The sequence below is a fragment of the Somniosus microcephalus genome, chromosome 12 (assembly GCF_052327205.1).
Source record: "Somniosus microcephalus isolate GS21.2 chromosome 12, FLI_Smic_1.0, whole genome shotgun sequence".
Taxonomy (NCBI): domain Eukaryota; kingdom Metazoa; phylum Chordata; class Chondrichthyes; order Squaliformes; family Somniosidae; genus Somniosus; species Somniosus microcephalus.
Window position 1 is genome coordinate 25,771,116 of NC_140998.1, and position 15,235 is coordinate 25,786,350.

Below are 15,235 nucleotides of genomic sequence, written 5' to 3' on the forward strand. Positions count from 1 at the left end.
CCGTCATGGCTAACTACTCCTGGACCTGTACTACCCCGAAGATACGTTCGGACGTCTAAAAATGACCCTCTCGTAGACGAGGTCGAACTAACCGATGCCAACCCCACCTATGCATACATACGATATCCCGACGGCTGAGAATCTACCGTATCATTACGGGATCTGGCTCCCTGCCCACCAGGACCTAGTGGGACATCGAGTGATGGTATTTTACCAGGAGCCTCTTGGAACCTACTGGGTACCCCTCTCCAGGATCCTGATCTGACACCAACTAGCTTGGTGCTGGTAGAACCCCGTACTCAAAGTTGCGACCCTCCCAGTACCGCGCACCAAAGTACTGATCCACCACAGACCAGCTCTGCACCTCCCTCTGAACAGAGACAGATCGACTCTGCACCTATTGGGGCTCGTACACGAAGCCATGATCTCCCCGACCCTTCACAGGGTAATCCAGGCCACACAGACTCTGACCAATGGCCAACAGCATGTAAGCGGACCAGAGATCCTCTACGACGGGAACCCAAACGGGTGTGACTCTTCCTCGTTCGGCGGCTGCGGAATAAAAGGAAGACCACAGCCTTCTAATCTCGCAGGAGGGAAGAATGTAATAATAATTAACTTCCGGATGAAGTTATGTGCACATCACTTCCTGTGAACTCTGTGCATACATCACTTCCTGTGCATACGTCACTTCCTGTGTTTGGACTAGTATAAATACTGAACTGCTCAGTATGGTAAAAGGGCTTCTCCTAGAGGCATGGTGAAGACCGCTCTTGTATATAGTATAATTATAAGTTGCTTAAAGCTTACTTTAAAGTTCCTTGATGTGTGAGACTCCTTTTTTACATCACCTTCCATCAGACATCCACACACACTTTCCAATTGACCATTGGATAACAATCGGGAGTAGGAACCCTGGTTCCATGTACGCCCCCCTTCCCTAACCCTCCAAAAAGACATTGAGGCCAATTGCAATACCCAAACTGCTTCCCCCCCCAACTGAGATCAACTAACTTGGTAAAACCACAAGATCAAGTTAGAAACATAGATAGGAGCAGGAGTAGGCCATTCGGCCCCTCGAGCCTGCTCCGCCATTTAATGAGATCATGGCTGATCATCCAAATTCAGTACCCTGTCCCTGCCTTCTCCCCATATCCCTTTAGCCTTAATCTAACTCCTTCTTGAATATATTTAATGAATTGGCCTCAGCTGCCTTCTGTGGTAGAGAATTCCACAGGTTCACCACTCTCTGGGTGAAGAAATTCCTCCTCATCTCAGTCCTAAATGGCTTACCCCTTATCCTTAGACTGTGACCCCTGGTTCTGGACTCCCCCGCCATCGGGAACATCCTTCCTGCATCCAGTCGGTCCAGTCCTGTTAGAATTTTATAAGTTGGGGGCCTTCCAGGCCTGTATGGATCAGAACCAATTCTAAAACTTCTGCACTAACTGTTAAACTAAAAATAAACCAAAGTCTCAAACCTACCAAGTGTCTCCCTCATAGTTTTGTACAAATTGATGGAGTCTGTGTCTTTCATGAATTCTCGAACTACTTCTCCCTGCTCATTCTCCACCACAAGCACCTCTTCCGGTTTTGCCATTCGACTGATCATTATAAGCCTCACCTGAAAGAAAAAAAATCCATGAACTTATTAAGGCTTAATCAAAAGACAATTAGCGCAAGGACACTTCAACCCAATCTGTTTCTGCCTGCGTGTGGGGAGGGGAGGGAGGTCTTAGCTTTGAATGACTGATTAGAAACTGGTCCTGGTACCAGGTCAACTGACTGCCCTCTTGGCATCGTATAGCGTAGGTTGATCGAAAGGGGAAGTATAAATAACTCGATGGCACTTTTGAAAGATGAGGGAAGGTTTAGAAAAAGGATAGATTTCACTTCAGTTTTAAAAATTAAACCTTTATCATTCTAATTTAGTTCTTTGTCTTTATGTTATTACGGTGAGGGGGTTACTGAACCATCCAGCGAGGCAGTGACCATCACTGGAGGCGGTCAGTAACCCAGGGCGATTCCGCGTCAACTGTGCACTTCAATGCCATCATGCAACGCACAGCATTAAAAAGAGACAACGCGATGTACCATACACGTTTGAAATACTTCTGTGCCAGACGAGAGAGTGAAAGGACATGTATCCCAGCAAGGAGGGAAGCAAACCAACAAATCAGATCGCGTCGTCACCGGGTCATTTGTGCGCACCTCCTCAGTGATGGGTCAGACCCTGGGGACAGGTCACCTGCGTGCAGGTCAAAAAGGAGAGGAAACAAAACCAAATTCAGCTCGAATACCGTGAGGCTCAGTTAACCACGCCCCGCCAGTCCAAAGTGCCATTATTCTAACTGAAGGAAAATAAAAGGATAGCAACATTTGGGTCGAAACCCATTGTGTGAGATACAGGAAACTCTCTGGTATCCGGCACCGACAGGACTGGGATGGTGCCGGTTGATTAAAAATTCCGGATGGCGGAGAGGGTTATCTACCGAGGCTATTTTTAACAAAGAGTCAGACTCCTGTTATTGAGGTGTTCCGACTTCCGACAGCGCCAAGAAGCTGAGTAGTAGCAGTTTGGAGAACTACCCCCACTGACTAACCCGGCCACCGCGGGAGACTCGGACTCGGCAACATTTTCGGTTATTGAGGTGTTTTCGGAGTATGAATTTTGCTGGTTAATAGAGAATTCTGGATATTTAGGTGCCGTTTAAACGAGAGTTTCTTGTATTAACAAATGCTATGGACACCTTTATGAGCAGAGGTTCATTTAAAAACAGGGTAGCATCTTCGTTAAAACAGGAATTTTAGATCAACACTCGTTAATATTCAATAATTAATAATTAGGGGAACACAAGAAATGCCACTTCAAGGAATGCATGAGGATGCAAGGTTATATTGTATTCTGTAATTTTGTTTCCTTCGAGAGAAAAAGAGAGAGAGAGAGAGAGCAGGATGGGATAGATCTCTCCCGGCCTGTGGACTTAATCCAAGACTGGCTCTTTACAATGTGGAAGCGCATATTCCAGTGCCTGTTAAAACCTTACACACCTTTGATAGCACTGGTAGGTAGATCTGCCTCCGAGGAGGGACGTCGCTGTGAGGATTCCCCAGAGCAGGAGGGGCACTGATGGAAAAGGGATTCTCGCGATAAAGCTCTCCCGCCAGATGGTTCCAGTATTCCAAACAGATTTTAAAAATCTCTATCTCTTCCACTTCCGATATCAGAATCATGTAGTGTAAACCCTGACGCAACAAACAGACAAAAAAAAAAAAAAAAAAACCATAAGAACATGAGAAATAAGAGCAGAAGTCGGCCATTTGGCCCTTCGAGCCTGCTCCGCCATTCAATAAGATCATGGCTGATCTTCTACCTCAACTATCCCCATATCCCTGGTTCCCTTAATATTCAAAAACCCTTAATCTACTTGGATTCAATATTTACTCATAACAAAGATATACTTGCTATTAGCCATTGGTATAATTATATACATTTCTTCAGCATCCCTCCATAAAAATATATATTTCTTCCTTTTCCTACAGTCAACCTGCACCATGTACCATCACTTATCGTATGGGCAGACAAAAAGAAAAATTATACCATGGGTCAATTTTATCACCAGAGGGAAATAACCATTGACACGGACCAAGGATTTGTTGCAAAAAAAAAGCAAATAATGGCAGGGCCATTTGCCAGGATCTTCAGTGTCTTTCTCCTCTTCATACTAATCGTTCTCCACACACCAGCCTTCTGTCCCTCTCCCCTGGCACAGTGCGCTGCCCTGCCACTCGCTTGCCGTTCTGCTGCCGAGGTGCGTGAAACCACTGGTTTCAATTTCAGAAACTGGCGTTTTCACTGCCGCCGGGACTCGCTATGCAAAAATTATGGTACCTGGGTAGTACATAGATACATAGATACATAGAAGATAGGAGCAGGAGTAGGCCATTCGGCCCTTCGTGCCTGCTCCGCCATTCGATGAGATCATGGCTGATCCTTTAATTCAGTATCCCGTCCCCGCCTTCTCTCCGTAACCCTTAACCCCTTTTGCCCGTAGAAATATATCTAATTCCCTCTTAAATATATTTAATGAGCTGGCGTACACTGCCCTCTGTGGCAATGAGTTCCACAGGTTCACCACTCTCTGAGTGAAGAAATTCCCCCTCATCTCTGTCCTAAATGGTTTAGCCCTTATCCTTAAATTATGTCCTCTAGTTCTGTTCTCACCCGCCAAGGGAAACATTCCTTCTGCATCCAGTCTGTCTAGACCTGTCAGAATTTTATACACTTCTATGAGGTCCCCTCTCAATCTTCTAAACTCCAGTGTGTACATCCCTAAACTACATAGTCTCTCCTCATAGGTCATTCCCGCCATTCCTGGTATCAGCCTGGTGAATCGCCGCTGCACCCCCTCCATGGCAAGAACATCCTTCCTCAGATGAGGCGACCAAAACTGTACACAGTACTCGAGGTGTGGTCTCACCAGTGCCCTGTACAGCTGCAGCAAGGTATCCCTGTTCCTGTATTCTAACCCTTTTGCTATGAAGGCCAGCATACCGTTTGCCTTCTTGACCGCCTGTTGCACCTGCATGCTCGCCTTCAGTGACTGGTGTACAAGAACACCCAGGTCTCTCTGTACTTCCCCCTCTCCCAATCTATTGCCATTTAAATAATAATTTGCCCTCCCGTTCCTGCACCCAAGGTGGATAACTTCGCACTTGTCCACATTATAGTGCATCTGCCATTTATCCGCCCAATCGCCCAGTCTGTCCAAATCGCTCTGGAGCTTCCTGGTCTCTTCCTCTGAGCCCACCCCCCCTCCTAGTTTAGTGTCGTCTGCAAATTTGGAAATGCTGCATCCGACTCCCTGATCCAGGTCATTAATGTAAATTGTGAACAGCTGGGGGCCCAGGACAGATCCCTGTGGTACCCCACTTGTTACTGCCTGCCATTCAGAAAATGAGCCGTTTATTCCAACTCTCTGTTTTCTATCTGACAGCCAGTTCCCTATCCACGCCAAAACTTTCCCCTTTATCCCATGAGCCTCAATTTTCCATGCTAATCTTTTATGTGGGACCTTATCGAAGGCCTTTTGGAAGTCCAGGTACACCACATCTACTGGCTCTCCCCCATCTATTCTACCAGTTACTCCCTCAAAAAATTCCAATAGATTAGTCAAGCACGATTTACCCTTTGTAAATCCATGTTGACTCTGTCCTATCCTGTCCCCATTTGCTAAGTGCTCCGCTATTTCATCCTTAATGATGGACTCCAGCATTTTGCCCACAACTGATGTAAGGCTTACAGGTCTGTAATTACCTGCTTTTTCCCTACCCCCCTTTTTGAATAGTGGGGTAACGTTAGCTACCCTCCAATCCATCGGTACTGTTCCCGAGTCTAATGAATTCTGAAAAATCATCCTTAGTGCATCCGCTATCTCTAGGGCCACCTCCTTCAGTACCCTAGGATGCATGTTATCAGGCCCTGGGGATTTGTCCACCTTCAATCCCTTTAGCTTCCTTAACACCATATCCTTAGAGATATTGATTTGCGTCAGTTCCTCCTTTGCCAATGTCCCTATTTTTCCCGATATCCCAGGGAGGTTTTTTGTGTCTTCCTTCGTAAAGACTGACCCAAAGTATGCATTTAGTTGATCTGCCATTTCCTTATTTCCCATTATATATTCCCCCGTATCTGACTGCAATGGACCAACTTTGGTTTTCACCAGTCTTTTCCTTTTGATATACTTATAAAAGCTTTTGGAGTTAGTTTTTATATTTTCCGCCAGCTTGTTTTCGTAAGCTATTTTGCCCCTCTTGATTATGCCCTTTGCCCTCCTTTGCTCTATCTTAAACTGTTCCCAATCTTCCGCTCTGGCGCTTTTTTTGGCTATTTTATACGCCCTATCTTTGGATTTTACGCTGTCTCTAATTTCCCCTGTTATCCACGGTTGAGTCACCTTTTTAGATTTCCTTTTATGCCAGATTGGTATAAACAATTTTTGCAATTTTGTCATTCTATCTTTAAATGTTTGCCATTGTTTATCTACCTCCAGTCCTCCCAGGAACGTTGTCCACTCAGACCTACTCAGTTCCCGTCTCATGGCATCATAATTCCCCTTGTTTAAATTCAGGACCTTAGTCTCCGAGTCAATTTCTTCGCTCTCCATTTCGAGTGAGAAATCGATCATGTTATGATCGCTCTGACCCAAGGGTCCCCGTACAACAAGATTACTGATTAGTCCCTTCTCATTGCACAGTACCCAGTCCAATATAGCCTGTTCCCGAGTTGGTTCCTCGACATATTGATCCAGATAACCATCCCTCAAACACTCAAGGAATTCCTCCTCCTCATTATTTTTACTGATTAGGCTAGTCCAATCTATATGTAAGTTAAAGTCACCTATGATGACAGCTGTGCTCTTATTGCACGCTTCTCTAATTTCCCTCGTGATGCCCTCCCTAACCTCTATTTTACTATTTGGAGGCCTATATACCACTCCTATTAATGTTTTTCGCCCCTCGCTATTTCTTAGCTCCACCCATATAGATTCTGTATTAACTGAGTTAATATCCTTCCTTTCAATTGCATTTATCCCCTCTTTTACTAGCAATGCTACCCCTCCTCCCTTTCTTTCTTGTCGATCCTTCCTAAATACTGAATACCCCTGTATGTTAAGCTCCCAGCCCTGCTCACCCTGCAACCATGTTTCCGTAATCCCAATTAGATCATAATTATTAACCTCTATTTCCACAGCTAATTCATCTACCTTGTTCCTGATGCTTCTCGCATTAAGGTATAAAACCCTCAGGCTTTTTTTATGCTCACATTTTTTATGAATTAGTTTGGCCCTTTGTTTTTTGTTCCTCACCCTTTTATCATTTATTTCTGTCTGCCTTTCATTTTCCTCTATTTCACTACATAGGTTTCTAGCCCCCTGCCATACTAGTTTAAATGCTCCCGAACTGCTTTATCAAAAATTACCCCGAGAACATCAGTTCCATCTCTGCACAGGTGTAGACCGTCCCTTTTGTATAGGTCACACCTACCACAAAACTGGTTCCAATGCCTCAAAAATTTAAAACCCTCCCTCTTACACCACTGCTCAAGCCACGTATTTAGCCTAACTATCCTGTTCTCTGTACTCTTACTAGCACGTGGCACTGGTAGTAATCCAGAGATTACTACCTTCGAGGTCCTACTTTTTAGTTTGGCTCCTAACTCCCTAAATTCTACTTGTAGGACCTCTTCCCTTTTTTTAGCTACGTCGTTGGTACCAACATGTATCACGACAACTGGCTGTTCCCCCTCCCCCTCCAGAATGTTCTGCACCCGCGCCGAGACATCCTTGACCCTTGCACCAGGGAGGCAACATACCATCCTGGAGTCTCGGTCGCGACCACAGAAACCCCTATCTATTCCCCTTACAATCGAATCCCCTATTACTATAGCCCTGCCACTCTTTTTCCCTCCCTTCTTTGCAACAGAGCCAGTCATGGTGCCATGAGCCTGGCTGCTGGTGCCTTCCCCCGATGTGTCACCCCCCCCCGACAACAGTACCTAAGGCGGTGAACCTGTTGCTAAGGGAGACAACCCCAGGGGATTTCTGCACTACCTTCCTGCCCTTGCTCTGCCTTTTGGTCACCCATGTACTGTCTACGCTGGCCTTAACCTGCGGTGTGACCAACTCACTAAATGTGCTATCCACACCCCTCTCAGAATCGTGGATGCTCCAAAGTGAGTCCACCTGCAGCTCAAGGGCCGTCATGCGGTCCCACATGAGCTGCAGCTGGACACACTTCCTGCACACATAGTCGTCAGGGACACAGGAAGCGTCCCTGATTTCCCACATGTTACAGGAGGAGCATGACACAGGTCCGAGCTCTACTGCCATGACTTAACCCTTATATTACTTTTAATTTTCTAGTTTTACATCGCACGACACAAAGTGTAGCAACTCATGGGATGCTGCATCATGCCAAACCACTTGCCCCACCATTGACCCATGCTAGAAAGTGAAAGTAGGGACACTCTCCATGATTAAATGTCCTTTCAATACTCAGTCTAGAGTCTCACACCAAGAACAGTCACTATGCGGAGGTCCCCGGGGGGCACCCACAGAACCATAATGCCAGCAGGAGTTACTGGAGGGAAGGGGGATAAAGGGAGGGAAGGGGAAAGGCTGAGGTCCCAGATGGTTAACAGCACCTGTAGAACCATAATGCTAGCAGGAGTTGCTGGAGATTGGGGGGGGAAAAGAGAGGAGGGGGAAGAGAAGTTACCATAGAATCCCATCTTTCCAGTCTTTTTATGCTTATACTTACATCCAAGAGTGCCTCTCTGAGCTCCAGTGTCCTTTCTACCAATGTGCCATGCTCCTTCAAGAAAGTGCACAAGAAGAGACTCAGATTCTGGATGAAGTTCTGCTCATCGTCCTTTCCATTTGCGTAAGCAAGCCGAATGTTAGTATTCGCAGGTAGCATCTGAAAGGGAATAGAGCTCGAAGATTGAATCGGTACATCACCGTACAACCAAATCCACAATTAGACAAAGCCAAACTACTTTTTATTGTCTTGGGTCACAATTCAGCCTCTAAAATGAATGAGCACTGGTGGAAATGGGTGAAACGAGCAACTGAATAGAGATCAATGAAGCCCTTTGTTGACGGTCCCAAGTGGAATGTGTCAGTAATTGCAAATGACTGAAACTAGTACAGTCGTTAGAGGACAGGCCCCTTTGCAAGTACATCTCTAACTTTTTCCAGCTCCGACGAAGGGTCACAGACCTGAAATGTTAACTCTGTTTCTCTCTCCAGGGATGCTGCCTGGCCTGCTGAGTGTTTCCAGCATTTTCTGTTGCAATGCCAAGTCTTGGCTTGGGCAGAACAGCACGTTGAGCAAAATTGGCTCTACTCAAGTGCTGCAAGCTGAACCCGTTTTACTGGCAATTCGACCAATCGCAAGCCAGCAAAAAACCTTTCCAAATTATGGCACTGAGTTAGGAGAAAGCAGGGCAACCTCATGGATAAGGAATAACACTTCAAACTGAAAGGGCTCCGTCATCACCAAATTAAAACAAGTCGAAAAATACGTTCTCCTATCTTATCGTCACTTTACGTTACCAACTGTCACACCTTTACCCATCTATTTCAGAGCATCCTCTGCACGAGCGCTAGTCTGATCGGCGGGGGAGACAGAAAGAGACAAAAAATGAGGGGCGAGGATGGGAATTACAGGCAGGTCAATAAAACACTAGTTAGGCCACAGCTAGAGTGCTGCGTGCAGTTCTGGTCACCACATCACAGGAAGGATGTGATTGCACTAGATAGGGTACAGAGGAGATTTACAAGGATGTTGCCAGGACTGGAGAATTTTAGCTATGAGGAAAGGTTGGATAGGCTGGGGTTGTTTTCTTTGGAACAGAGGAGACTGAGGGGAGATTTAATTGAGGTGTATAAAATTACGAGGGGCCTAGATAGAGTGGATAGGAAGGACCTATTTCCCCTGAGCAGAGGGGTCAATAACCAGGGGGCGTAGATTTAAAGTAATTGGTAGAAGGATTAGAGGGGAGTTGAGGAGAATTCTTTCCACCCAGAGGGTGGTGGGGGTCTGGAACTCACTGCCTGAAAGGGTGGTAGAGACAGAAACCCTCATCTTTACTTGGTAAAAGTACTTGGATATGCACTTGAAGTGCCGTAACCTGCAGGGCTACGGACCAAGAGCTGGGAAGTGGGATTAGGCTGGAGAGCTCTTCGTCGGCCGGCACGGACACGATGGGCCGAATGGCCTCCTTCTGTGCTGTAAATTTCTATGATTCTAGGTCAGGGTTGGGCTCCAAACTGAATCCTGGAAATTAGCATTTGGGTTTCTATGTTTTCGATGCCAATAGACAAATGACAGAATGGACTCGAGTGTTGGCACGTTACACACACGCATACAGAGTCAGTTCTGAGATTTCTCTGATTGGGCATTGCTGGGGCAGCACCCGAGTCACAAATGCCGACAGGCCACAAGAGCTGCAACGTACCTGTTTGAGCTGAATGAGTGTTAATGTAAACAATGAGACGAACTGCTCATCATATTGACTGACACTGACGCCAGCAATCTCTGTCAAACACTTCAACGTCACATTTCGAAACATGGGCACATTCAGAAACTAGGTTAAAAAAAGGGGGAAAAAGGTAGAGTTAAAATTATATACATCTTTTTCCATTATAAATTCCAGTATCTAATTTATAAATGGAAACTCCGTATGTGACAAATTTACATGTGCTGTAACCATTATAAATGTGGACATAGAAATTTATAATGGAAATACAAATACAAGAACATGTCCTTGTTCTTATCCAATTATCTCCAACCTCTAACCCCATTTCACCTGAAGAGTACACTTGCCATGTGCAATGCCACAAGACATTGATTAGAACTACACAAATCTATTTCTCAATGTGCACAAATGTTAAAAAACAAAATCATTGCATCATCATAATACAAAACAATTAACCAACAGACTTCTCACATATTGCGTACAAGTGCGTCAGCCTTGAATCACTCGCACCCCGGAGAGAGAGAGAGAGAGAGAGAGAGAGAGAAGACTGTGGGATGAATTCTTGGACTTGCGTGGCCAGCTTCCAGACATAGGCCAACAATAACACCCAGCTCTACTTCTCCACCATCACTCTAGACTCCTCCACTGTCTGGGTGAGGTCGAGGTCAGATTGCTTGTCCCAACAGCTAGTCTTGGATGAGCCACAATTCCCTCCAGTTAAGTACTGGAAGACCAAAGCCACCGTCTTCGGCTGTGAAATGCCTTGGGACTTCCCCCCACCCCCCCCCCCGCATTAAAAAAGCGCGACGTAAATGCAAGTTGTTGCTGTTGTTGTTGAGCGCATAATCTAGGCCGACACGCCAGTGCAAAAACACATTAAAAAAAGTTACTGTACCGACAGAAATCCCACTGCACTATTCAAAAAGGACACGAGTAGGCCATTCATCCCCTCGAGCCTGCTCGGACATTCAATCAGATCATGGCGAATCTGCAACCCCACTCACTCAGTCAGTCTACCTGCCTCTGATCCTCATCCCTCAATACCCGTACCCGCCTCTGATCCTCATCCCTTGACACCCTTACCCAACAAAAACAAAAATCATCGAGTGATCGCAGTCCTCAAAATTTCAAGTGACCCTGTATCCATAGCCTTTTGGGGGGGGGGGGGGGGGCGGGGGTGGAAACAGAACTCCAGAGCAAAACACTTACCTACAGAACACAGTCACGGCATTCCAAGGTAATTAATTGAGTGGGATGATGTGCAATTGTTAGATAAATACAAGTCTTTTTTCCCCACTAAAATGCTCTGATCAACTTCTGGTACATCAAAAAGGAACCATAAAGCCAGTTCTTGTCTCTCATATTCATGTCCTTTGAACTTGAGGGTGCAGCGGGCACAACAGAATGGATGAAAGTTTAGAATGGATTTAATGGTAGGATGCACCTCCCCAGTTAACCGCTAAGGCATGGTTTCCCCATGTCACAGTTTGCCTCTGCAGGTCACACAGGTGGAGACCATGGAGCCTCGCCGGCTACAAAACAAGGTTTAAATCAGTTTACATTTACTTTGCACGCATCTCCACAGTTATAGATACCAATAAACCCTGGGTGTTCAGATTCAAGATTTATTCATCAACGAGGCAACAGCGCTAAAAACAGCCCCTTTCAAAACCTCCAGGCCCATAAAAATTCAAATAAAAAGATAAATCAGCAAGTAAGAAATAGAAGCACAAAAAAGCCTGGACCGTCTGGGCTTCAAGGGCTGGTTTGGCAGGTCGCATGTGACCAACGCTAACGGCAAAGTAAAATTCTCTCCTCTGGAGACATGTTTTGGCAGAGCGATCAGAAATCCACTGAAACCGAGATTCGGAATACTCAATTTACCCACAAATTGCCATTTTTGCAGCCACACTTAGCATGTAGAGAGGGTGGCAAGTTAGACGTGCATAACAAAGGGTGCCAGGACACCGTTACTCTAACCCTATGCAACATCCAATTTACACCGGGGCCGGGGGGGGGGGGGGTTCCTCAAAAGGGTATGGGAGTTGCCAAGGAAAAAAATAATAATCCACACCCGTCGCCTGTTTATTCTAAATTGCTCCCCATTTAACAAAAGTCACTGGTAGCCAAAAGGAACCCCAGAAAACACAAGACTGGTTTAAGCAAAAGGTTATATCACGAACATCCAGGTAGAATCATAGAATGGTTACAGCACAGGAGGCGACCATTCGGCCCTTCGAGCCCGTGCCAGCTCTCTGCAAGAGCACTTCAGCTAGTCCCACTCCCCCGCCCTTTCCCCGTAGCCCTGCAAACTTTTATCCCCTTCAGGTACTTATCCAATTCCCTTTTGAAAGCCACGATTGAATCTGCCCTCCACCACCCTTTCAGGCAGTGCATTCTAGATCCCAACCACTCGCTGAGTAAAAAAGTTTTTCCTCATGTCGCCTTTGGTTCTGCCAATCACCTTAAATCTGTGTCCTCTGGTTCTCGACCCTTCCGCCAATGGGAACAGTTTCGCTCCATCTACTCAGTCCAGACCCCCTCATGATTTTGAACACCTCTATCAAATCTCCTCTCAACCTTCTCTGCTCCAAGAAGAACAACCCCAGCTTCTCCAGTCTATCCACGTAATTGAAGTCACTCATCCCTGCAACCATTCTCGTAAAAAATCTTTCCTGCACCCTCTCCAAGGTCTTCACGTCCTTCCTAAAGTGCGGTGCCCAGAATTGGACACAATACTCCGTCCGGTTGAGGCCGAACCAGTGTTTTTATAAAAAGTTTCATCACAACTTCCTTACTTTTGTACTCTATGGGTAAGGGGGGGAACGAGCGGCAAATCTCACCTTGTACACCAAACTGGTGATGAGTTTAGTTTCGAAGATGTAACCTAAAGGGATCCAGTTCAGGAACCTCAGCAATGTCTCCAGTGTTGCGTGGACTAAAGGGGCATTCTGGGAGTTCTCCTGCAATTATTTAAAACATTAAAAAAGTATTATCGGACACAAATAACCTGGCGTCGCAAAAAGAAAAAAAAACATCTGCACAAGACTCTAGAAATCTCAATTAAAAAAAACCCCCAAATGTGGCAGATGATCAACCAGCACCTGAAAGAGAAAGATGGTTTTGATGCTTCAAAGTGAGCTAAATCTGATGAAAGGCTACTTTTCATTTCTACTTGATCCAGTAATATTTACTCACCATCACAAACTGACAGAGCTGAAATATCTGAGAGAATTCATTGCACATACTGTGGGAGGAAAAAGGGAAAAAAAATCAAACACAATTTCATATAAAAAGGTAACGGGAATAGAGGGCAGAACAATGGAGCACCTTTTTTTAAAAAAAACGTGTTCGTTGCTGAGCGGTCAGGCTGCAGGTTTTCGCTTACCAATTCCTGCCACCAAACTATGACGGTACAAGAAGCCAGACTTTGCCCCATTAGATGGCAAAGCGCAAAGTGGCGGGCACACCCATAACCAGTGCTCCGAGACATGGGTTGAGAGGGGAAGAAACCAAAAATAGTTCGGCAGCCAGAGTTCCCGCTCCCAATCGTTGGTCCAGCGGCCTCCGGTGGCAAGCGTCCATATACGAGGACAGATTCAGGCTCGTCTCTGGTTAGGCAGGGTGACTTGTTGTGTTCGATGATCTATTGTGCAGATACTGGCGCTTTCACTACCCTACCACCCCCACGCCACATACCCTCTAGCACGCGGTCCTTTTAAATTTGCGGCCGTGCATGTGCGGTATCTTTCCCAGCGACAGCAGCTGGTAAGCAGCCTGTTCGGGACCAGACGATTGGTGCGCAGCCCACGCACCTTGGGGGGGGGGGGGGAAAGAGGGGGGAGAAACACTGCTCACCCCACCCCCAATTTCTGTTAACTCAGCACAGAAAAGGAGGCCATTCGGTCCATCGTGCTTGTGCCGCCACTTTGAAAGAGCTATCCAATTAATCCCACTCCCCACCCCCGCTGGTCTTTCCCCATAGCCCTGCAAATCTTTCCTTTCCAAGTACCGATCCCCCAATCCCCTTTTGAGGAAAAAGTCACGATTGAATCTACTTCCACCAACCTTTCAAGGCAGTGCATTCCACACCTCGGTACAAATCGTGCTACACGCCTCTGGCTCTAGTCAAGCCTCCCCCCCCCCCCCCCCCCCCCCCCACAACAGTTGAACAGCCTGCCGATACTCACAACAGCAAGCTTGCGCAAGGACAACGACCGGCTGCTTGAGGAAAGGTGCAAGACAGTAGCTGAGTGGCATAGTACCCCCCTCTTCCCCCCACCCCTTCTTCTTCTTCCCCACCCACCCCCTCCGCCCCCCCACCCAGCTCGAGCCACCACCTTCAGCTAAGGCAGGGACAAGTCCTGGGCATGTCGGCACACCCACCTGTCTTTTAAATGCTTGGCTTTCACCTGCGTCATCTGCCCGCTGGAGAAATCAAACACTTCTTCGCTCAGCAGTTTTAAAATGACCATGTTGTTCTGACACAGGGATTCACTGGTTCGGCTGGCACCGACTATATCACTTATGAACGTGGGCCAGTTTTTGGGCCATTCGTGTTTGAGGATCTGCGGATTAAAAAAAATAATAATTTTAATTAAAGGAATGATGTTAAAATAAAAAACCCAAAAAGAAATTCCACATCCCTTATCTACAAAGTGTATTCCCAGTATATATACACACATACAACGTCCACTTGTTCAATGAGAATATCATATTCCATGCAGCCATGCATCACTTCCACCAACCACTAGTAACTGGTTTAACTTTTTTAGTTAAAAAAAGATTTTTTTTTTTTTTAACCAATGGATAACAATAGAAATCGGGTGGTGGGAGTTAAATTGGTGGAAATAAGTTTCCTGCTGCATTTGAGGAATCTTTGCTGGAGGGGGCCACGTCCAAGGGCAAAACGCAACAAAAGTTTAAACAAAAGAGCAGGAAAGTCAGTAAGCACCGTACATTGTTTCTGGCAAGTTTGGCAGGCAGAAATGCTGAGCACATGACTGCCACTTATATCAGCCATTGTGTTTGATGAGGCAGAGACTGTTGCTGTGATTCTCGATGAGGTTGAAAAGAGCCCCAACGTGCATTCCCCCTTCCGCCCGCCCCCTCCCCCACGAGGCATCAGACTTACTCCTCAAGGGCCATCGGAGTCAGGCAGGAGGGAGGGAGGGGAAATCCCACGTGGAC

General features: G+C 46.2%; 1 protein-coding gene across 1 annotated transcript in view; it reads right to left on the bottom strand.

The window, feature by feature from the left end:
• LOC147109083 (exportin-1-like) overlaps positions 1–15,235 on the bottom strand; it is an 87,018-nt gene that overhangs the window by 35,979 nt on the left and 35,804 nt on the right. Inside the window, exons 7-13 of the mRNA XM_086002673.1 lie at positions 14,432–14,613; positions 13,244–13,292; positions 12,889–13,008; positions 10,025–10,153; positions 8,323–8,481; positions 3,052–3,246; positions 1,486–1,624 (exon numbers count right to left, since the gene is read on the bottom strand). Of these exons, the coding sequence (XP_085858799.1) occupies positions 1,486–1,624; positions 3,052–3,246; positions 8,323–8,481; positions 10,025–10,153; positions 12,889–13,008; positions 13,244–13,292; positions 14,432–14,613 (973 nt within the window). The remainder of the gene's footprint in view (positions 1–1,485; positions 1,625–3,051; positions 3,247–8,322; positions 8,482–10,024; positions 10,154–12,888; positions 13,009–13,243; positions 13,293–14,431; positions 14,614–15,235) is intronic.